The sequence below is a fragment of the Lolium perenne genome, chromosome 4 (genome assembly GCF_019359855.2).
Source record: "Lolium perenne isolate Kyuss_39 chromosome 4, Kyuss_2.0, whole genome shotgun sequence".
Classification (NCBI taxonomy): domain Eukaryota; kingdom Viridiplantae; phylum Streptophyta; class Magnoliopsida; order Poales; family Poaceae; genus Lolium; species Lolium perenne.
In genome coordinates this window covers 91,662,647-91,687,546 of record NC_067247.2, presented here as the reverse complement: position 1 = coordinate 91,687,546, position 24,900 = coordinate 91,662,647, and the positions used below count along the sequence as shown (strand labels likewise).

At 46.7% G+C, this 24,900-nt stretch overlaps 2 protein-coding genes across 2 annotated transcripts; one reads left to right on the top strand and one right to left on the bottom strand.

Moving 5' to 3' along the window:
- The first annotated feature begins 5,232 nt into the window (after positions 1 to 5,232).
- LOC139830486 (uncharacterized) lies at positions 5,233 to 6,997 on the top strand. Its single transcript, XM_071818692.1, has 2 exons — positions 5,233 to 6,582; positions 6,819 to 6,997. Exons 1-2 carry the CDS (start codon positions 5,250 to 5,252, stop codon positions 6,851 to 6,853), a joined length of 1,368 nt encoding a protein of 455 aa, XP_071674793.1. The 5' UTR covers positions 5,233 to 5,249; the 3' UTR covers positions 6,854 to 6,997.
- A 3,028-nt stretch (positions 6,998 to 10,025) lies between these two features.
- Positions 10,026 to 12,612, bottom strand: LOC127293301 (patatin-like protein 1). Its single transcript, XM_051322883.2, has 3 exons — positions 12,288 to 12,612; positions 12,040 to 12,221; positions 10,026 to 11,280 (listed from the first exon to the last, which is right to left on the bottom strand). The coding sequence occupies exons 1-3, from the start codon at positions 12,405 to 12,407 to the stop codon at positions 10,383 to 10,385; spliced, it is 1,200 nt and encodes a 399-aa protein (XP_051178843.1). The 5' UTR covers positions 12,408 to 12,612; the 3' UTR covers positions 10,026 to 10,382.
- Positions 12,613 to 24,900: the final 12,288 nt, after the last annotated feature.

Here is a 24,900-nt window from a genome sequence, read left to right as displayed (position 1 = left end):
GAAACACGTGAATCCCCTTCACTCAGAGCAGCTTCCGGCGGCGAGAAGTCAACGGCGAAGGGGGAGAACCTACTCCCCGTCGGCGGGACGCAATCCGCCACGTCTCGGCGACCTCCATGGGCGCCAGACTTACGGCGGCGGCGGCGGAGGGGCTCGGCGACCTCCCAGTCCCTTGATTAGTCCTCGCGTATAGTATCTCGTTGCAAATCTTCCGTCAACTGTAGCGAGATCTGTTAAAAGTTGGAAATCAGAACTCTGCACTATATATATATATATATATATATATATAAGTAGTTCAGCTGATCTCAGTCAGAGTTTTAAAGAATAAACCACGTCAATCCGAGGACGCGATCATTGCATGTGGCCTCCGATCGAGCTGTAGCGCGCTCTCTCTCTCACTCGAGCGTCGTTCCGTTGGTTAGGTGTGCGGGAGCGCACTCCGGCCACCCGGGTTCGAGACTTCGAGTGCTGAGTTAAACCCGGGCTCAGGGAGTTTTCTTCTATAAAAAAATGCCAACGGGTGTTAGTGTCTGGGTTGGTCTCGTTTTTTTTATATCTCTCCTCAAATATGGAGTTTCTAATCTTATCTCTCCTCCTTAATTACATGTCACATATTTTTGTGAGTGTAAGATGTACGTGGTATGATACTACCTAAGATACTAGCAGCAATATGGTCAGCCTTATCTCGCTAGTAATTTAGTCTCCTCTGGAGCGCAACGATAGCTGATTGGGTTACCTGCTTGGACTTTGGAGACAGGAAGCCAGCTAGAGACGAGATCCAAGGACCCAAAACTAAAAGGGGGGGGGGAGATCACTGTTAATACCACACACATTACCACGTGAAACACTTGCAGACCACAGGGCACAGATGTGGGCTCCAGTAAATTAGTATGATCCCGGCATGGTTGGCATCTCAGCGCGGGACAGAGACAGAGAGACAATGTACAATGATATTCGGATTGTGACACCCATGGCTAATTGTCTGCCTAGAGTTTATTCACACTGAAGCTGACAACGAACAATAGAGAAGGACAGATGATAAGAAAAAGAAATGACCGTCTTCTTCTGAAAACCGGTTTATCTCTACTTTTTTTTCGATAAAGGGAATATATTAATATCAAAAAGATACCAATTACACCCAGCCTCTGCAACAACGCACCACCCTAATGGCACTACGGATGCACACAGCCAAAAAAAAGAAAAGAAAAACTAAGAAACAAAAGTCCCGCTACAGTGTCTCGGGCCTAACAACAGCAATACATCCACCGCCAAAACAACACCTGAAATACAGACTCTCCAAAAACGACGCCTCCAAGAAGCGAACAGTGCTCTAACACCGTCGTCGCCCGATCAACGATCTTAGGTTTTCACCCTGAAGATAGTCCCCGCTCTCAAAACAATGCCTCCAACAAGGTCATTGCCAGGCACAACCAGTTAAGGTCAGACCTTGGGTTTTCACCCTGAAAGGTAGGACTCTGAACTTCACCTGTGTTGTCGCTCCCACTTTCATGCCGCTGCTGTGAAGCCCGGAACACCAAGCAAGTCCCTCAACAGCGCGGAGACTTGAACCTCCCTTAGCTAGTCCTCCCCTCCGGCCTTCATGAACTTCTCTTCTTCCGACTTTCATCATGGATCCATAGTCACTTGATGTCAACACGGAAAAAGAGCTTCGCGCCGCTCCCTCCAGAACCAATCGGTCGGAATAAAAGCATGGGTGCGCACGACCGAATACCACCGATCCAGCAAACTCCAGGCAAAAAAGCACTGTTACATTCGCCGGCGGAGCCTTCCGGAACTCAACACTCCGGCTAGATCACGAGTCCAGGCCTCCGGTAGATCTTCCTCTTCACGCAAGAGAGACCCTAGGACCACCGCCTTTATTCAGGTCGGACCCCCACGTCGGCGACCATCCTGGGCTGGCCACTCCAACCCTCCACCGGAAGCTTCCATGCATCTCCATCTCGCCGCCGGAACGCGGTGATAGATCGATAGATCCACCACAACCAACCGCAGGCCGATCCTCTCCGGCGAAGAAGAGGGCCACCTCCACCGTCGTACCCAAGGCTGCTGCCCCGGGCGACCTCGTGTCGCGGGTGAAGCCCGAGATCGCCTCCACTCACCGGCGAGAGGCGGGGGGAAAATGGCGCAGGCCATGGGCCTGGCCGCCGCCCACCACCAGCCCCTACCGGAGTGCTGCGGAGAGCCGACGGGAGGAGGGCTCAGGCAGGCCGCCGCCGCCCATCCCAACCGCGCCGGCCGATCCACCAGGGGAGAGCCGACGGGAGAAGGGGGCGCAGCGCAGGCCGCCGCCGCCCATCGCATCCACGTGTCCGCCATGCTCGAGGGAGGGAGATACGGCCGCCGTCCACCATGCGTCGATGAGGAAGGGCCCCCGCCGCCGCCACGCCCCGTGGGTCTTTGTCCCGGCGGCGCTACCGGCGGCGGCGGCGGCGGCTAGGGCTGGGAGGCTGGGGGTAAGGGAGGCTGGGGGCTGGAGGCTGGGGGTACGCATCTCTACCCTTTTTGGATCCATGGAGCTTGTTTCGTTCAACACGGGGTGGGCCGACTCGTCTTTCATGTACACGAGGTAGCTATTCTGCCGCTACATCAGTGAACAAGCATTTGAGCAAGTATGAAGTTATTTGTGGTAAAACCGATCGCTTTCCGCATACTGAGCTGTCAATGTTAGAGCCCACGGGATTGGAGGCTGATCGTTGAATGGTGGATAATGATCTTTTGTTCATGAAGCACGTGGAAACATAAAGGAAAATCCAAATTTTTATATTGGCAAAAATAAATGGCAATCATATAACTGTTGCACTTCTTAATCATTGAAATTGATCTCCCGTCAATCAGGCTCAAGCCTCGCTCTTCCTAGCAGCATCCCCAGCCTAGGATGGCGACCTTGAGCCCAACATTATCTTTATCAGCGAGCACCCTTCCGGAACGTTTGCCCATTATCTCCATCTCTTCGCGTCGTTGTCAGTTTTACGTATTATGATACCAGTAGCAGTTTTAACAATGTAGAGATTTGGTAAATTATTGCTCCATTGGAGACTCTGTTTGCTGTTAGGCGAAACAAGACGCATCTTCTCACTCCATGCGCATGTTTGTTGATCCAGTGTTTGCTGTTAGGCAAAGTTTATGGTATGGTGGTTGCTTGAGAACACTCTTGACAACACTGCCTGCAGCCAGTGGAAATGGTACTATCTATCTATTGCCCCTCAAACTGCATCACGTAATCACCAGTGGCTTAACACCTCCTTTGTACCATCCAGATTCTCGTCATTATCTTGTCATTGGCCAGCATGGCATCTGTGTACTCACAACGACATAAAAGGGAGCCCTCCATCTAAATTTACTTTCCAAGTGGCCCAAAGAACTCTTACTACTCTGTCCTACTACAACATTTACTCCATGTTGTGTGTTGATTTAGCTGATAAGTTGCCCATATCCACAAGGCAATGTCTGTTACTCCATGTTGTGCTTTCCGATACAAAATCTGCTACTGGATTAATTTCTAGAGTTCTTTGCAGGTGAAGGACAACACAAAGGATCGACTACCATGGCTCGCAAAGCTGGTGGAGCGAATCGCAACTGAGGTGCTCAGCGCCAGGAGAAGCTGGGTGTCATGGACCCCAAGACTGGCAATGTAGAAAAAGGTAGAAAAGAAGACACTTTGCAAACAGGACTGTCAAAGCCTGAAGCCTTGGAGAGGATGCTTTAGGTGCGATGGTCAGTAGCTCCAGGATGTGTTGCATGAGACCGATGTGGGGAAACTCCAATCCGCAACTAGTTGCGGAATATCCCGTCCAAACCTAGTTGTGGAATATCCCTTTCGGACCTAGTTAAATACCCCATCCTCATCCTCATCCTAACCCTACATCCCAAACCGGATGCGTTATCCGAAAAAGCCCTAATGGTTGAGGAGAGGAACGGAGGTGGAGGGCAAGGCTCCGCGTCGCCATCAGCCCATCCCCGCCGTGATTGCAGCCTCACCTTCGCATGTTCTCTCTCTTGGCTTGGAAATTCGTCCGGAGGTTTATTTGCGGGGAAATTCATCCAGAGGTTAGGTTTTTTTTGGACAGAATACGACGCTTTATTGACCAAACAACATCAATACAAAAAGTTCCCCGGATGCACTCCGAAACAGAATTAAAAACACGGCTAGAGTTTACACTAACACATGATTTAGCTAAGATATGCGCCGCTTCGCATGGCAGAAGGAGACCGAAGTGAAGTCCCTCACCAATAGCTTATGCCAGAAACCATCAAACCAACCGACGATCTATCCACTATCAATGAATTGATCGGTTGGATGAGTGATTGACGGTCCGAAGCAAAATCACCTTGTTAAAACCTTTGGCACGAGCCAGCTCCACTGCCCTCCGCGGCGCCAAAGCTTATGCACACTCGGGTGGTTAGACTCCCTGTATATGTTGTCGACAAGCTGCTATGTAGAACCCTGGTGGTCACGAACGATCACACCAGTTCCCATACAACCTGCATCCTCAAAGCTTGCAGCATCAGAGTTAACAAAAACCGTACCTAGCGGCGGCGGTGTCCAAGTTGCTGATGGAGTGGAGACACACCTTTGGTAGGTTGGTTTCTATAAGTGGTGCCGAATCCAATCGACATAGGCCAAGATTTTCAAGCTTGTATGGTTAGGATTAGGCTTTACTTCCGTGTTTCGAGCTTCATTACGTTCTTCCCAAATATGTTCTTTCCAAATATGCCATAAAGTCACCGTAAGAACCGTAGCCTGGAGATCCGATGATTGGCTTAGTAGATCGAACAAACTTTTAGAGAAGCATAGTTCTTGGGACTTGCTGTTTAATCTCCCAACATACCTCGCGCGCAAACTGACAGAAAAGGAGTGCATGCTCAATTCCTTTCGTTCGGCCACAGAAAACACAAGTGCCATCCGCCGGTATCTGCCGCCTGCGGAGCTGCACACCACTAGGTAAACAATGGTGGGCGAAGCGCCAAACATGGATGATAATTTTACCAACCGCATTAATTTTCCAGATTGCTTTCCATTTGTTGACTACTGTAGCTAGGCGTGCACGTGTGTATTCAGAGCAACTGTGCACGACCTAGTCCATCCCATGATCAGTCTCACGTTCTGTACCACGATCTAAAGATCGACAGTTAGCTGTGCACGTCCCAGTGCTAAACTGCACTTGTAATTGGGTATTTATACCCCTGTTGAGATCAATGCAAAGTGTGTTGAATCCATCCCTGTTTACATGGTATCAGAGGAGGAACTCCTCAACCCTTTCTCGCCGTTCCTCTCTCACGCTTCCGCAACTCTCCCCAACAATCCAATGGTGACGCCGACCTCTTCTCCGGACAGCACGCCGCCTGGTTCCCCGACGCGCACCACCGCTGTCCAGGCTCTCAACACTGCGGCACCACCTGCTTCCTTCCCGGCCTCGGTGATCCAAACCGTGGCGATCCGCTCCCACGTTCCAGTCACCCTCGACCTCGCCGCCGGCAACTATGCCCAGTGGCGTCGCTTCCTCCTCACGGTCATCGGAAAGTTCGGGCTCTCTGACCACATCGACCCCGACGCCGCTCGCCGCGTCGACGACCCCGAGTGGGTTATGATCGACCATGCGGTGGTGCACTGGCTCTATATCACCGTCTCGCCTGAGCTGCTGGACGTCGTCATGCAACCGGAGGACACGGCGGTTACGGTGTGGGCTGCCATCGCGAGTATCTTCCGCGACAACCAGCTCTCCCGCGCGGTCTACATCGACGCGGAGTACCACGCCACCGTGCAAGGCGATCTGACGATCATGCAGTACTGCGCCCGTCTCAAGAGCTTCTCCGACCAACTGCGCGACCTCGGGCAGCCCGTGACGGAGACGCAGCAGGTCTTCAACCTGATCCGCGGGCTCGGCCGCCAGTACCACGCCGCCATCCCTCACATCACCTCCCGCTTTCCGCTTCCATCCTTCCTGCAGGTGCGCTCGTTTCTGATGCTGGAGGAACACCGCACCGAACAGGCCTCGCGTCAGCAGGCCGCGCACGCGCTCTACACCAACCGTGCGCCTGCACCGATCCCTGCCCCCGCACCTGCCCCTGCACCCGTCGCTCCTGCGCAATACGGCGCGCCCTCTGGCAGCGGCGCCAACCGGAACAGGGGGAGGGGTAAGAAAGGCAAAGGCAAGGCTGTGGACACTGGCGGCGGCTCACCATCAGCACCTCCGCCCGCCGCTCCTGCTGCCCGCTCACCGGCAGCGTACCCTGCTCCTGCGGCTGGCGCCAACTCCTGGACTGGCCTCGTCCAGGCTGGCCGGTCGCTTGGCGTGCGCCCGGTGCGGGCGTGCTTGGCCCTCGCCCTGGCACTCCTCACCAGCAAGCCTACATGGCGGCGCCCCAGTACATGGCCGGCCGGCTATGGCGCCCCGCTCTTCCACGGCGCTGGCACTCCTGGTGCCCCTCTACGGCAGCAGCCATGGGACATGGGGCCGCTTCAAGCCGCCCTGAACGCTTCCACCGCGCCCTCTTCGTCGAGCACTCCGTCCGAGATGTACCTCGACACCGGCGCTTCTGGACATATGTTCAACAACGCCGGTAACTTGCGCTCTGTTCGCCCCACTTCTTCTCCATCTCAGATAGTTGTCAGCAATGGTGATCTTCTCTCCATCACTCACACTGGCCACGGCTCTCTGATCACCACTAATTCTCCCTTACAACTTCGCAACGTTCTTCTTTCTCCATCTCTAATTAAGAACTTGCTATCCGTTCGTCAATTAACCCGTGACAACCCTGTGACTGTCGAATTTGATGCCTTTGGCTTTTCTGTCAAGAATATCCGAACGAGGGCGGTGATCCTGCGCTGTGATTCCGATGGCGATCTGTACCCGGTGCTCCCAGGCTCTTCGCGCGTGTCGCGTCGTCCGTTCGCAGGCACTGCTTCTGTCAACCTGTGGCATCAGCGGTTGGGTCATCCTTCGCCAGCCACTCTACGTAGTTTACCCAGTTCATTTCCTTTTCAGTGTAGCAAGTCAAACTCGCACGACTGCCATGCGTGTCGAGTTGGGAAGCATGTCAGGCTCCCGTTTGATAAGTTGCCTCACCGTAGTTTTTTCCCTTTTCAATTGTTGCACCTCGATGTATGGACATCTCCCGTTGTCAGTGTCTCAGGCTATGAATACTACCTAGTTATCCTTGATGATTTTACCCATTATGTGTGGACTTTTCCGCTCAAACACAAATCTGATGTAATCCACATTCTCTCTGATTTCTATGCCTACATACGCACACAGTTTCAGCGACCCGTCCTCGCTCTTCAAACTGACAACGGACGGAAATTCGACAACGCCGCGGTGCGCACTCTCCTCACCACACATGGTACTGTCCTACGTCTCTCCTGTCCCTACACCAGCCAACAGAATGGCAAAGCTGAGCGAGTTCTCCGCACACTCAATGACTGTGTGCGCGCGCTTCTGTTCCATGCTTCTGTGCCGGCCCGGTTCTGGGCCGAGGCGCTCTCCACCGCCACCTACTTGCTGAATCGGCGCCCATGTCGCTCCACCGCGCCGCGCACGCCTCACGAGCTTCTACTTGGTGCCGCCCCAGATTACAGCCTCCTCCGCGTCTTTGGGTGTCTCTGCTACCCCAACACCGCGGCCACCTCTCAGCACAAGCTGGATCGGCGCTCCGTCGCGTGCGTGTTCCTCGGCTACTCGCCAGACCACCGTGGCTATCGTTGTTTCGACCCCACAACACGGCGCGTGCTCACCTCGCGACATGTCCACTTCGTCGAGCATGAGTACCCCTTCGCGGCACGCACCTCATCCACGACGCCACCTCCCTCGCCAACTGACGCAAAGCATTTCGTCTCTCTGTTCCCTAGTGTACACCAGGTTGCTCGTGGACAGGAGTTGATGGTGCCCAGTCCAAATCGCCATGGGCTCGTATCGCCAACAGCTGATGGGGCGGCCTCACCAGCTCCCACCTGCCTGAGCTCGCCTCATTCAAGCTCGACCACAGGCTCTGCATCGACTGGCTCCGCGTCGAGCCCCCACTCTGCACGCTCCACCGGTTCAAGCTCTACCGCAGGGCCTGCAACACCGTCGTCATCAACCTCTTCGGCTCGTGCGCCTCCACCTCCGGTGCGTCGGATGGTTACGCGTGCACAGGATGGCATCTTCAAGCCCAACCCTCGCTACGCCAACCTCGTCTCCACGACGCCCTCGACGGACATATCGCCGGTGCCTCGCTCCGTGCGCTCCGCCGTCAAGGATCCGAACTGGCTGGCGGCCATGAAAGAAGAATTTGCTGCTCTCATCAGCAACCGCACCTGGGAGCTGGTGCCTAGCCCGCCACGCGCCAACCTCATCACCGGCAAGTGGATCTTCTGCCACAAAACCCGCGCTGATGGCTCATTGGAGCGCTACAAGACCCGCTGGGTTGTCCGTGGCTTCAATCAACGTCCAGGCGTGGACTACGGCGAGACCTTCTCGCCCGTCGTCAAGCCCGCCACCATCCGCACCGTACTCACGCTTGCAGCGTTGCGGCACTGGCCTGTTCATCAGCTGGACGTGAAAAACGCCTTCCTCCACGGCACACTTGACGAGGAGGTGTACTGCCTGGAACCCGCTGGCTTCGTCGACGACTCCAAACCGGACTATGTCTGCAGGCTGTCCAAGTCACTGTACGGGCTCAAGCAAGCTCCGCGCGCATGGTTCATGCGCTTCGCCGGCTTCCTCACCACGATCGGCTTCACTGCAACACGCTCCGACAGCTCCCTGTTTGCCTACTCGCGCGGTGCGGACACAGCGTTCCTGCTGCTGTATGTGGACGACATCGTCCTAACAGCATCTAGCTCCACCCTCCTCCAACGCATCGTCGCCCGCCTCACCGGTGAATTCGCCATGAAAGACCTGGGCGCCCTGCACTACTTCCTCGGCATTCGCGTGACACGTACAGCTGCTGGCTTCTTCCTATCACAAAGCCAGTACGCCGAGGAGATCCTGGAACGTGCTGGCATGGACAACTGCGCCCCGTCGCCCACGCCTGTCGACACCAAGGCCAAGCTCCCCTCCGCTGAAGGTGCCAAGGTTGCTGATCCCACCTCGTACCGCAGCATCGCCGGCGCGCTTCAATACCTGACGATCACGCGCCCGGAGCTGGCCTATGCAGTGCAGCAAATCTGCTTGCACATGCACGATCCACGGGAGTGCCACCATGCTCTGATCAAGCGCGCCCTCCGCTACGTCCGTGGCTCCACCGACCTTGGCCTCTGGCTCTCGTCTTCATCGACATTGTCGCTGCGCGCCTACACCGACGCGGATTGGGCGGGTTGCCCCGACACCCGTCGCTCCACCTCTGGCTTCTGCATTTACCTCTGCATTTACCTCGGTGACTCCCTGGTGTCCTGGTCGTCAAAACGCCAGGCCATCGTGTCCCGCTCAAGCGCCGAGGCAGGGTACCGTGGTGTTGCCAATGCCGTCGCCGAGTGCATTAGGCTGCGACAGCTGTTGGGCGAGCTCCTATGTCCAGTCTCCAGCGCCACTTTGGTTTACTGCGACAATGTCTCCGCCGTCTATATGTCGGCCAACCCCGTTTATCATCGCCGCACCAAGAACGTGGAGCTGGACATCCACTTCGTCCGTGAACGCGTTGCCCTCGGCGACATACGGGTTTTGCATGTTCCAACAAGACAACAGCTAGCTGATGTGATGACCAAGGGCCTTCCAACGAACGTTTTCCAAGAGTTTCGATCCAGCCTTTGCGTCTCCACAGGCGACGTCACGACTGCGGGGGGTGTTGACTACTGTAGCTAGGCGTGCACGTGTGTATTCAGAGCAACTGTGCACGACCTAGTCCATCCCATGATCAGTCTCACGTTCTGTACCACGATCTAAAGATCGACAGTTAGCTGTGCACGTCCCAGTGCTAAACTGCACTTGTAATTGGGTATTTATACCTCTGTTGAGATCAATGCAAAGTGTGTTGAATCCATCCCTGTTTACACCATTCCTTCTCTTGTGCTGCCCAATTCGACACCATGCCACGACCAGTACGACTTTGATTCTGAAAGAACTGCACTGGGATAAAAGAATTCCAGGCAGAATCAGGGATACGCTGGGCAAATTATCCCGTTGGAGAGTAAACGAAGACAACAACTTTGCTGGCCTGGGAAAAATGCACTGCCGGGCTGCGAAACCACGCGATCGGGACACGATTCAGGTCAATCCCTGCCTGCAACGAGGCCTTATTGATTTCTCCATTCTAATGAGATTCTTGAACATACACACGTTTCTTTTTCGGGGGGTGAATATATATACATGCTTAATTAGGCACCACCTATTTAATTACCATGCATATATAGCCCTCAAATTCAACTTACCAGTCTGTGCTAGAGCCTAGAGGGAGCTGAGGGTGGTTTGACGCAGTTTGCGCTCTTTGGAGAGCTTGCTGGCGAAGCGCACGAGCGCCTCCTCGTTGGTTCCCTCGCCGTCGACGGAATCGTAGCTCCCAGTGTCGATATTCACCCTGGCCACCTTCTTCTTGAGCAGGTTGTTGCCGATCTCGATGAGCGCCTCCATATTCTCCTTGGTAGCGATATCCATTGACGTCGTGTGGCCAAGGAGTGAGTCGTCTTGGATGCGGAGGTAGTTCTTCTCAACTCCCAGAGCCTTGAAGAGCATGGAGGCGTGGATGTCGACCATGTCTGCGCTGGCGTGGGAGAACATGGCGACGAGCGGTATGAAGCTGCCATGGTGGAGCCAGCGGATGACGCCCCACTTGGCGCAGTCGGGCGCGTTGTACGTCTCCGCTTGCTTGGCCGCACCGGTGCCGATGGAGATGATGAGATAGTTGCCATACTCAGCGGGGTTGCCGGGGCTGAAGTCCCGGTTCCGGCACAGAACCTCCTTGGTAATCATCGACATGGCAGCCATGGTGGGGTTGTTGGCAGCCACGCCGCCGTCGATAAGGTGGTACTCACGTTCCGGTACCTTTCCCAAGGGATCGTGGGTCTTGAAGAAGTGAGCCGGGAAGTAGGTGGGTGCCGCCGACGTACTGATGCAGATGTCCGATAGGTGGGCGTTCTTGAGCGGCTCCTTCTTGGCCTCGTACGTGTTAAAGATGACCGGCTGTAGGAACTTGATGTCGAAAGTCGGCACGATGATGTTGGTGATGGTGTCGGCGATGGTAACGTCGTTGGTGAGCTTCTTGATCTTATCGTGCAGGAACTTACCATCATACTTGGGACCCATCACCGCGCTGAACAATTTCGCCACCGGAGTGAGGAGCCCGTAGCTGCAATTACGAGCCCGTATGGATTTGTTTGGTAGCAAAGTATTTTTATGTATCTTAGCAATATTACAGAGAATTGAGTGATAGCTCAGTGGCAAGACTTGCGAGTAGGCAGCCAGTCCACCCGGGTTTGAGTCCCAAGAGGACCAAATTAAATGGGGTATTAGGTCTCGTCATCTATGTAATAACGTATATCCAAGGGAGGGAATCTTCCCCCGTTGGTCAATGTTATTTTTTCAGTTTCTCAAAATACCACATTCTAACTACTTTGATGTGTTTGTCTGTAACTAAATATTAATACTTTATTACCTCCAGAAGCATGCTATTTTTAAGTATGGGAAAATATCTTTGGTCCTTTTTTCCAAAAAAAAAAGTGAAGTATTTCTACAGTTAAATATTAGTACCTTCGCTCCTTGATACGGAGTTTTGAGAAAAAAATCTGAAACAAAAGGTATATTGCGTTGCACCATCCGTCTAGATATGTTTTTTAGGAATTTGATTATATTTTCTTATCTTATACAAACTTCTCTATTTTCTCATGTCAACTAGTGAATGGTAATCTCTGTCAAAACTGATGTAACTTTTCTTCAAAGCCCTATTTAATATTCGTGTCAAAAACTCTATAGCGGCTTATATTTAGAAATGGAGGGAGTATGGTTTTGAAATATTTTAGTTTTCAGGAAAACTCTGTTCCCAAACTAGACCTACGGTGCATCACCCACACCCATCAATAAAGCGGCATGGAAGCTGTTGGCTACATACCTCCGCTGCGGGAAGATCTTGGGCCCGTTGTCGAGGTAGAACTGGTTGATCTCCTTGGCGGCGAAGAGAGGTCGCTTGTTCTCGCCTGGCGCTGCAAGCATCGTCGCCACCAGCGCGCCAGTGCTCGTCCCGGCGATCGCATCGAAGTAGTCCGCGATGCGCGCATCCGGCCCGTCCAGCTCCTGCAAAAATTAAGCTTGAGCGTCGCCGGGACGACCCCAAATCAAGCTTGAGCGGGTCGGACCTACTTGGAGCTTCGACTCGAGGCAGGCGAGGATGGTGGATGGGATGAGCCCGCGGATGCCGCCGCCGTCGATGCTCAGCACCGTGATGAGCTGCCCCTGGGATGGCGGCGGGAAGCTGCTCATCGTCGCGTCGTCGGCGTTGCTGCAATTGCTTAATTTGGGCTCCGCTCCGCTCAAGCTATCGGCTATCGGTGGCCTCGGCTCCTAGCTAGCTGGCCGAGCTATTTAAATGGAACTCCATCTGACCGGCTCCGGTAAGCTCGCGCGCGGTAAGGTGTAGACTTCTTCACACTAGCTGTGTTTTTGTGGGCGCGCGTTGATGGGCTCGCCGGAGCGGGGCTTACTGGTTGGGATGCAAACGTGAGAAACACCGGCATCGCTGACTTGAACACACGGGCAATTATAAATGCTTTGTCTTTTTCCTGGAACATGGCTTACAACAACTCTAGGGAATAATCTACAACCTCCATTTTCTGATTATTTATATTGACGCGGCCCCTTCTCCGTCAACCACTGAATTTTCGGTTATATGATGCGGTCAACCAATTTTATGTGCAACTTCAAAAAATGGCGGCATGTGCAAAAATCACGATGCACAACTAATAGAGTACCCAGAACTAACCATAGTTTAAAATTGCGGCTACTGCATTAGCGGCACCATTTTTGGCACCTGAGACAGCCATAACGTTACACCATACGGGATTCCCCTAAGCCCTACGGTACATGGGCAAAAAAATGACTGATATAGCCAGCTACTCCATTTAACGTTTTTGCAAAAGCAAGAAAAATTTCAGTAATATATTGCGAAAAAAGAGAGGAAAAACTATGAATCAAACATGACTGGAGGCACAACTCATTTAACTATTCAAGGCAAACAGGTATCAACCACTATACGCACAAATTTTATCAAATCTTATTCGACGGAAATTTAACATTAAGAAATGAAAATGAGAAGAGAAGAGGAGCCAGAAAACGGCTAAATCATGTTATAGCCGTTTTACCCATTTGGTGTATAAATTAAATTCCCTCTCACGCGATCGACCGCCTGAGCGGTCAGATTCGACCGCGGTTTTGTCGTATTCTACCGCGGTGCCGCCCGCTCTGGAAAAAAATAATTGCACCTCATGTGATTCGAACCAGGGACCTCTTGCCCAGGCGCGGCTAAACTAGAAAATGCTAACAATACGAGCCACTAACCTTTCCTGATAGAAAGAGAGACAGATATATTTGGTACTATAGACTTTACATGTTATAAAGGTAAAAATCTGCACTTTTTTTTTACGAATTCCCTTTTGTGCTATTTTCCATTTGTATCAGTTATTTTGGATTGAGTAATTTTATTCAAAATTCAACCTAGTCGTGAATTTTTTTTACAATTCCCTTCGTACAATTCTCTTTTTTAATTTAGTTTCATTTTTTCTCTTTTTCTCTTTTTTCCTTTTTTGAATAAAAATTATGTTATTTGGAAAAATTCCCTTTTTTGGGCTACTATTGTTTAAGAGGGAAAAAATAATGGGTCGGGAAACCACTTGCAACTCAAATGAACTACCACTTGCAACTCAAATAAATACACTTGCAGCTCAAATAAATATCATTTTTAACTTAATTAGATTTTTGGATCGATAACTTTTCAACTCAAATGAACTACCAATTCTTATTTATTTGGTACGCAAATTCATGTTACTTTGAACCAATTTTTACAATTTCTTTTATCGGGCTTGTGCTTTTTTAGGGGGGGGGGACGGGTGTGAAAATCACTTGCAACTTAAATGAACTATCACTTGTTACTCCAATTAAGTATTTTTTTAGCTTCTCGGGTAGGTAATTATTTCGATTTACCGTTGATAAGTAACGGGTAGATCGTTCGATAAATTATAAGGTAAAGAAGTCCCCAAAATATTCTAAATAAAATTAGCTTTTCGGATCAATAATTTTTCACATTTACCATTGATAAATAATGGGACGGAGGGTTGATAAATTTGTGAGCTAAAAAAGGTTGTCAAAAAAGTGAAAATAAATTTAGCTTCTCACGTAGGTAATTATTTTGATTTGCCATTGATAAATAACGTGTAGATGGTTTCATAAATTATGAGGTAAAAAAAAGTCTACAAAATATTCTAATTGAAATCAGATTTTTGGGTCGGTAAATTTTCACATTTATCATTGATAAATAACAGGACGCAAGGTTGATAAATTTTGAGCTAAAAAAGTTTCCAAAATATTAGAAATAAATTTAGCTTCTTTGGTAGTGATACGTCTCAAACGTATCTATAATTTCTTATGTTCCATGCTACTTTTATGATGATACTCACATGTTTTATACACATTATATGTCATTATTATGCATTTTCCGGCACTAACCTATTGACGAGATGCCGAAGAGCTAGTTGTTGTTTTCTGCTGTTTTTGGTTTCAGAAATCCTACAAAGGAAATATTCTCGGAATTGGACGAAATCAACGCCCAGGGGCTTATTTTTCCACGGAGCTTCCAGAAGACCGAGGGAGAAACGAAGTGGGCCACGGGACGCCGCCACACTAGGGCGGCGCGGCCTAAGGGGGGCCCACGCGGCCCTAGCGTGTGGGGCCCCCGTGACTCCTCCGACTCTGCCCTTCCGCCTACTTTAAGCCTTCGTCGTGAAACCCTCAGTACCGAGAGCCACGATACGGAAAACCTTCCAGAGACGCCGCCGCCGCCAATCCCATCTCGGGGGATTAAGGAGATCGCCTCCGGCACCCTGCCGGAGAGGGGAATCATCTCCCGGAGGGCTCTTCATCGCCATGATCGCCTCCGGATCGATGTGTGAGTTGTTCACCCCTGGACTATGGGTCCATAGCAGTAGCTAGATGGTTGTCTTCTCCTCATTCTGCTATCATGTTAGATCTTGTGAGCTGCCTATCATGATCAAGATCATCTATTTGTAATGCTACATGTTGTGTTTGTTGGGATCCGATGAATATTGAATACTATGTCAAGTTGATTATCAATCTATCATATATGTTGTTTATGTTCTTGCATGATCTCCGTTGCTAGTAGAGGCTCTGGCCAAGTTGATACTTGTAACTCCAAGAGGGAGTATTTATGCTCGATAGTGGGTTCATGCCTCCATTGAATCTGGGACAGTGACAGAAAGTTCTAAGGTTGTGGATGTGCTGTTGCCACTAGGGATAAAATATCGATGCTTTGTCTAAGGATATTTGTGTTGATTACATTACGCACCATACTTAATGCAATTGTCTGTTGCTTGCAACTTAATACCGGAAGGGGTTCGGATGATAACCTGAAAGTGGACTATTTAGGCATAGATGCATGCTGGATAGCGGTCTATGTACTTTGTCGTAATGCCCTGATTAAATCTCATAGTACTCATCATGATATATGTATGTGCATTGTTATGCCTTCTTTATTTGTCAATTGCCCAACTGTAATTTGTTCACCCAACATGCTATTTATCTTATGGGAGAGACACCACTAGTGAACTGTGGACCCCGGTCCATTCTTTACATCTGAAATACAATCTACTGCAATTGTTCTTTACTGTTCTTCGCAAACAAACATCATCTTCCACACTATACATCTAATCCTTTGTTACAGCAAGCCGGTGAGATTGACAACCTCACTGTTACGTTGGGGCAAAGTACTTTGATTGTGTTGTGCAGGTTCCACGTTGGCGCCGGAATCCCTGGTGTTGCGCCGCACTACACTTCGCCGCCAGCAACCTTCAGTGCTTCTTGGCTCCTACTGGTTCGATAAACCTTGGTTTTTTACTGAGGGAAACTTGCTTCTATACGCATCATACCTTCCACTTGGGGTTCCCAACGGACGTGTGCTTTACGCGTATCAAGCTAAATTTCGGGCGCCGTTGCCGGGGAGATCAAGACATGCTGCAAGGGGAGTCTCCACTTCCAATCTCTTTACTTTGTTTTTGTTTTGCTTTATTTTATTTACTACTTTGTTTGCTGCACTAAAACAAAACACAAAAAAAATAGTTGCTAGCTTTACTTTATGTACTATCTTGTTTGCGTTCTCCATATTAAAAACACAAAAAAATAGCTACTTGCATTTAGTTTATTTTGTTATCATGTCTAGCTCTGAACCTGTTACTTCTCCACCTCATGAATTAATCTTTACTTTTAAACAAGGGGATGAGGAGAGTTTTAAAGATGCTTGGTCTAGAATTTTTGACTCTTATCGTAAAGCTGAACCTCAAATGACTCTAAGTTTGCTCCTTAGTAACTTTTATTTTGGGCTTATGATTCGCTATAGATATGCCTTGGATGATGTAGTGGGAGGAGATTTCCTTCATTGCGATGGGGATCGAGCTTTTAATGCCATAAAGAAATTGGTTGCATCACATAGTTCAGCTAATAATTTTGATTCATCTCTTATTAGCATTTATAATAGATTAAACACTCTTGAAACAAATACATCTTGCTTGAAAGAAAGGTATGGTCAGATTCGTGAGCGTCTTGATCATGTTTTAGTAAACTCTGAACCTTCAATGTGGGACCCTACCGTTAAAATTGCTATTGGTGGTCAAACTTTTTATGCTCATTGTGATATTACGTCTGAATTTTGCCTTATGCCTAAGAGTATTTATGAATCTTTGACACTCTGGGGACTTACTGAAGGTGGAGAAGGAATAAATATTACTGATAACTCTGTTATAATTCCTAAGGGAATAGCCGAGGGTGTGTTCACAACCATTCTTGGAAGAACGATATCCACTGATTATCTTGTTATTGAATGTGTAGGAACAGGACAGATCACACTTGGAAGATCCCTGCTGAAACTATTGGGAGCAATCATAGATGTGGGAAAAGGCACCCTAAAATTCACCTCTACACCGGGAGGCGGCCATGTATTCCCTAAACCAAAGAGTTAGAAAAAGAGTAAGAAGGGTAGGCGTAAAGCCCGAGGTAATAATGTTGATGCTTCATCTCTTGATAATACTTGATTCACACTTTCTGCGCCTAGCTGAAAGGCGTTAAAGAAAAGCGCTTATGGGAGACAACCCATCATTTTACTACAGCACTTTTGTTTTATATTTGAGTCTTGGAAGTTGTTACTACTGTAGCAACATCTCCTTATCTTTATTTTATTGCATTGTTGTGCCAAGTAAAGTCTTTGATAGTAAAGTCAATACTAGATTTGGATTACTGCGCAGAAACAGATTTCTTGCTGTCACGAATTTGGGCAGGGTTCTCTGTAAGAAAAATCTGCCAATTTACGTGCGTGATCCTCAGATATGTACGCAACTTTCATTCAATTTGAGCATTTTCATCTGAGCAAGTTAAGTGCCCCTGAAAAATTCGTCTTTACGGACTGTTCTGTTTTGACGGATTCTGCCTTTTATTTCGCATTGCATGTTTTGCTATGTTTGATGGATTTCTTTGTTCCATTAACTTTCAGTAGCTTTGTGCAATGTCCAGAAGTGTTAAGAATGATTATGTCACCTCTGAATATATGAATTTTCAATTATGCACTAACCCTCTAATGAGTTTGTTTTGAGTTTGGTGTGGAGGAAGTTTTCAAGGGTCAAGAGAGGAGGATGATACAATATGATCAAGAAGAGTGAAAAGTCTAAGCTTGGGGATGCCCCCGTGGTTCATCCCTGCATATTTTAAGAAGACTCAAGCATCTAAGCTTGGGGATGCCCAAGGCATCCCCTTCTTCATCGACAACTTATCAGGTCACCTCTAGTGAAACTATATTTTTATTCAGTCACATCTTATGTGCTTTACTTGGAGCGTATGTTTGCTTTTATTTTTGCTTTTGTTTGAATAAAATCGGATCCTAGCATTCTTTGTGTGGGAGAGAGACACGCTCCGCTGTTGCATATGAACACATGTGTTCTTAGATTTATTCTTAATGTTCATTGCGAAGGTTGAACTACTTCGTTCATTGATATATGGTTGGAAACGGAAAATGCTGCATGTGGTAAATGGTATAATGTCTTGAATAATTTGATACTTGGCAATTGTTGTGCTCATATAGATCATGTTTAAGCTCTTGCATCATGTACTTTGCACCTATTAATGAAGAACTACATAGAGCTTGTTAAAATTTGGTTTGCATGATTGGTCTCTCTAAGTCTAGATATTTTCTGGTTGAGGTGTTTGAACAACAAGGAGACGATGTAAAGTCTTTTAATACTTACAATATGTTCATATATGAGTCTTGCTGCACCATTTTATACTTGAGTTTGCTTCAAACAACCTTTCTAGCCTAGCCTTGTATTGAGAGAGATTCTTCTCGTGCATCCAAATCCTTGAGCCAAAAACTATGCCATTTGTGTCCACCATACCTACCTACCACATGGTATTTCTCTGCCATTCCAAAGTACATTACTTGAGTGCTACCTTTAAACTTCTATTCTTTGCCTTTACAATACATAGCTCATGGGAAAATAGCCTTAAAAACTATTGTGGTGAAGAATATGTACTTATGTATCTTATTTCTTAATAAGTTGCTTGTTGAGCGGTAACCATGTTTCTGGGGACGCCATCAACTTTTACCTTTGTTGAATATCATGTGAGTTGCTATGCATGTTCGTCTTGTCTGAAGTAAGGGCGATTTTCATGATCAAATGGTTTGAGTATGCATATTGTTAGAGAAGAACATTGGGCCGCTAACTAAAGCCATGAATCATGGTGGAAGTTTCAGTTTGGACACAAATCCTCAATCTCTTATGAGAATATTATCTGTTGTTAAATGCTTATGCTTTAAAGAGGAGTCCATTATCTGTTATCTATGTTGTCCCGGTATGGATGTCTAAGTTGAGAATAATCAAAAGCGAGAAATCCAATGCGAACTTTCTCCTTAGACCTCTGTACAGGTGATGTCTACGGGTGCTTCTATTCTTGTAGACAGTGTTGGGCCTCCAAGAGCAGAGGTTTGTAGAACAGCAGCAAGTTTCCCTTAAGTGGATCACCCAAGGTTTATCGAACTCAGGGAGGAAGAGGTCAAAGATATCCCTCTCATGCAACCCTGCAACCACAAAGCAAGAAGTCTCTTGTGTCCCCAACACACCTAATAGGTGCACTAGTTCGGCGAAGAGATAGTGAAATACAAGTGGTATGAATGAATATGAGCAGTAGTAACGGCGCCAGACAAGTGCTTGCTGGCGTGCAGTTGATGGTAGTAATATTGCAGGAAGTAAACAAGCAGTAAAACAGTAAACAAGCGATGATTGCAGTATTTAGGAACAAGGCCTAGGGATCATACTTTCACTAGTGGACACTCTCAACATTGATCACATAACAGAATAAATAGATAGATGCTAGACTCTACACCCTCTTGTTGGATGATGAACACCACTAACTGTGTAGGATTACACGAACCCTCAATGCCGGAGTTAACAAGCTCCACAATATTCAATGTTCGTATTTAAATAACCTTAGAGTGCATAACAGATCAACATAACCAAACCAAGTACTAACATAGCATGCACACTGTCACCTTCACACTACGAAAGGAGGAATAGATCACATCAATACTATCATAGCAATAGTTAACTTCATAATCTACAAGAGATCACAATCATAGCCTACGCCAAGTACTACACGATGCACACACTGTCACCATTACACCGTGCAGGAGAAATAAAGTACTTTAATAACATCACTAGAGTAGCACACAGATAAATTGTGATACAAAACACATTGCAATCATAAAGAGATATAAATAAGCACTTCACTATGCCATTCATAACAGCGAATAAGTATTCTGTGAAATATAGCCTAAGAGACCCACACGGTGCACACACTGTCACCTTTACACACGTGGGACAAGGAGTCTCCGGAGATCACATAAGTAAAATCCACTTGACTAGCATAATGACATCTAGATTACAAGCATCATCATATGAATCTCAATCATGTAAGGCAGCTCATGAGATTATTGTATTTAAGTACATAGGAGAGAGATGAACCACATAGCTACCGGTAGAGCCCCGAGCCTCGATGGAGAACTACTCCCTCCTCGTGGGAGACAGCAGCGTTGGTGAAGATGGCGGTGGTGTCGATGGAGAAGCCTTCCGGGGGCACTTCCCCGTCCCGGCGGCGTGCCGGAACAGAGACTCCTGTCCCCCAGATCTTGGCTTCGCGATGGCGGCGGCTCTGGAAGGTTTCTCGTACCGTGGCTTTTCCGTCTCGAGGTTTTAGGTCAGGGACCTTTAAATAGGCGAAGAGGCGGAGTCGGGGGGCTGACGGGGCGACGACACAACAGGGAGGCGCGGGCCCCCCCTTGGCCGCGCCGGCCTACTGTTTGGTGGGCCTGTGGCCCCCCTCTGGCGGCTCTCGGGTGTTCTGGAAGCTTCATGCAATCCTAAGATGATGGGCGTTGATTTCGTCCGATTCCGAGAATATTTCCTTACTACGATTTCTGAAACCAAAAACAGCAGAAAATAGCAACTGTCCCTTCGGCATCTCGTCAATAGGTTAGTTCCGGAAAACGCATAAATATGACATAAAGTATGCATAAAACATGTAGATATCATCAATAATGTGGCATGGAACATAAGAAATTATCGATACGTCGAAGACGTATCAGCATCCCCAAGCTTAGTTCCTGCTCGTCCCGAGCAGGTAAACGATAACAAAGATAATTTCTGGAGTGACATGCCATCATAACCTTGATCATACTATTGTAAGCATATGTAATAAATGCAGCGATCAAAACAATGGTAATGACATGAGTAAACAAATGAATCATAAAGCAAAGACTTTTCATGAATAGTACTTTCAAGACAAGCATCAATAAGTCTTGCATAAGAGTTAACTCATAAAGCAATAATTCAAAGTAAAAGGTATTGAAGCAACATAAAGGAAGATTAAGTTTCAGCGGTTGCTTTCAACTTGTAACATGTATATCTCATGGATAATGTCAACATAGAGTAATATAACAAATGCAATATGCAAGTATGTAGGAATCAATGCACAGTTCACACAAGTGTTTGCTTCTTGAGGTGGAGAGAGATAGGTGAACTGACTCAACATAAAAGTAAAAGAAAGGCCCTTCGCGGAGGGAAGCATTGATTGCTATATTTGTGCTAGAGCTTTGGTTTAGAAAACATAAAGAGATCATAAAAGTAAAATTTTGAGAGGTGTTTGTTGTTGTCAACGAATGGTAGTGGGCACTCTAACCCCCTTGCCAGACAAACCTTCAAAGAGCGGCTCCCATGAAGGACGTTATCTCTACCAGCAAGGTAGATCATCCCTCTTCTTTTTTGTTTACACATGTATTTTAGTTTTATTTATGGATGACACTCCTCCCAACCTTTTGCTTACACAAGCCATGGCTAACCGAATCCTCGGGTGCCTTCCAACATTCACATACCATGAAGGAGTGTCTATTTGCAAAATTAAGTTGCTTACTGATGAATCAGAGCAAAACATGTGAAGAGAATTATTAATGAAGGTTGATTAATTGGGGGCTGGGAACCCCGCGCCAGCTCTTTTTGCAAAATTATTGGATAAGCGGATGAAGCCACTAGTCCATTGGTGAAAGTTGCCCAACAAGAATGAAAGATAAACACCACATACTTCCTCATGAGCTATAAAACATTGACACAAATCAGAGGTGATAAATTTTGAATTATTTAAAGGTAGCACTCAAGCAATTTACTTTGGAATGGCGGAGAAATACCATGTAGTAGGTAGGTATGGTGGACACAAATGGCATAGTGGTTGGCTCAAGGATTTTGGATGCATGAGAAGTATTCCCTCTCGATACAAGGTTTAGGCTAGCAAAGTTATTTGAAACAAACACAAGGATGAACCGGTGCAGCAAAACTTACATAAAAGACATATTGTAAACATTATAAGACTCTACACCGTCTTCCTTATTGTTCAAACTCTTTACTAGAAATTATCTAGACCTTAGAGAGACCAATTATGCAAACCAAATTTTAGCAAGCTCTATGTATTTCTTCATTAATGGGTGCAAAGTATATGATGCAAGAGCTTAAACATGAGCACAACAATTGCCAAGTATCAAATTATCCAAGACATTTTACCAATTACTACATGTAGCATTTTCCGTTTCCAACCATATAACAGTTAACCAAGCAGTTTCAACCTTCGCCATGAACATTAAAAGCTAAGAACACATGTGTTCATACGAACCAGCGGAGCATGTCTCTCTCCCACACAAGCATTTATTCAAACAAAAACAGAAAAAAAAACAAACAGACGCTCCAAGTAAAGTACATAAGATGTGACCGAATAAAAATATAGTTTCAAGAGAAGGAACCTGATAATTTTGTCGATGAAGAAGGGGATGCCTTGGGCATCCCCAAGCTTAGACGCTTGATTCTTCTTGAAATATGCAGGGATGAACCACCGGGGCTTCCCCAAGCTTAGACTTTTCACTCTTCTTGATCATAGTATATCATCCTCCTCTCTTGACCCTTGAAAACTTCCTCCACACCAAACTTAAAACAAACTCATTAGAGGGTTAGTGCATAATCAAAAACTCACATGTTCAGAGGTGACACAATCATTCTTAACACTTCTGGACATTGCCCAAAGCTACTGGAAGTCAATGGAACAAAGAAATCCATCCAACACAGCAAAAGAGGCAATGCGAAATAAAAGGCAGAATCTGTCAAAACAGAACAGTCCGTAAAGACGAAATTTAAAATGGCACCAGACTTGCTCAGATGAAAATGCTCAAATTTAATGAAAGTTGCGTACATATCTGGAGATCACTCACGTAAATTGGCATAATTTTCTGAGTTACCTACAGAGAATTAGGCCCAGATTCGTGACAGCAAGAAATCTGTTTCTGCACAGTAATCCAAATCTAGTATGAACCTTGCTATCAAAGACTTTACTTGGCACAACAATGCAACAAAATAAGATAAGGAGAGGTTGCTACAGTAGTAACAACTTCCAAGACACAAATATAAAATAGAGGTACTGTAGCAAAATAAACACATGGGTTATCTCCCAAGAAGTGCTTTCTTTATAGCCATTAAGATGGGCTCAGCAGTTTTAATGATGCACTCGCAAGAAATAGTATTTGAAGCAAAAGAGAGCATCAAGAGGCAAATTCAAAACAAATTTAAGCCTAACATGCTTCCTATGAAAAGGAATCTTGTACACAAATGAATTCATGAAGAACAAAGTGACAAGCATAAGAGGATAAAACACGAGTAACTTCAAAAATTTCAGCATATAGATAGGTGTTTTAGTAACATGAAAATTTCTACAACCATATTTTCCTCTCTCTTAATAACTTTCAGTAGTGTCATGAACAAATTCAACAATATAAGTATCACATAAAGCATTCTTATTCACATGCATAAAAGTATCATTACTCTCCACATAAGCATAATCAATTTTATTAGTTGTAGTGGGAGCAAATTCAACAAAGTAGCTATCATTATTATTCTCATCATCAAATATAGGAGGCATATTGTAATCATAATCAAATTTATCCTCCATAACAGGTGGTACTAAAAGACTACTATCATCATCATAAATAGGAGGCAAAGTATCATCAAAGTAAATTTTCTCCTCAATGCTTGGGGGACTAAAAAGATCATGCTCATCAGAACGAGCTTCCCCAAGCTTAGAACTTTCTACATCATTAGCAACAATGGTATTCAAAGTGTTCATATTAATATTTTCCATGGGTTTTTTAATTTTCGCATCAAACCATCCATGTCTTAAATCAGGAAATAAATAAGAAGCTCACTGTTGTCCACTATGCCAAACTAGTGTAAACAAGAAACAAAAAGATGCAATTGCAGGATCTAAAGGAAATAGCTTCGAGCACTCACACAATGGCAACAGAAAAGTACTTGGTTACCTGGGACCGGAGTATGAATGCCTTTTACCTTTCCTCCCCGGCAACGGTGCCAGAAAATAGCTTCGTTGCCGGGATCCGGTGTGTGAGTGCCTGATACGTCTCCGACGTATCGATAATTTCTTATGTTCCATGCCACATTATTGATGATATCTACATGTTATTGAAGGAGATATGCCCTAGAGGCAATAATAAAGTGGTTATTATTTATATTTTTATGTTTATGATAAATGTTTATATATCATGCTATAATTGTATTAACCGAAACATTAGTACATGTGTGATATGTAGACAACAAGAAGTCCCTAGTATGCCTCTTAAACTAGCTTGTTGATTAATGGATGATTAGTTTCATTATCATGAACATTGGATGTTATTAATAACAAGGTTATATCATTATATGAATGATGTAATGGACACACCCAATTAAGCGTAGCATAAGATCTCGTCATTAAGTTATTTGCTATAAGCTTTCGATACATAGTTACCTAGTCCTTATGACCATGAGATCATGTAAATCACTTATACCGGAAAGGTACTTTGATTACACCAAACACCACTGCGTAAATGGGTGGCTATAAAGGTGGGATTAAGTATCCGGAAAGTATGAGTTGAGGCATATGGATCAACAGTGGGATTTGTCCATCCCGATGACGGATAGATATACTCTGGGCCCTCTCGGTGGAATGTCGTCTAATGTCTTGCAAGCATATGAATGAGTTCATAAGAGACCACATACCACGGTACGAGTAAAGAGTACTTGTCAGGAGACGAGGTTGAACAAGGTATAGAGTGATACCGAAG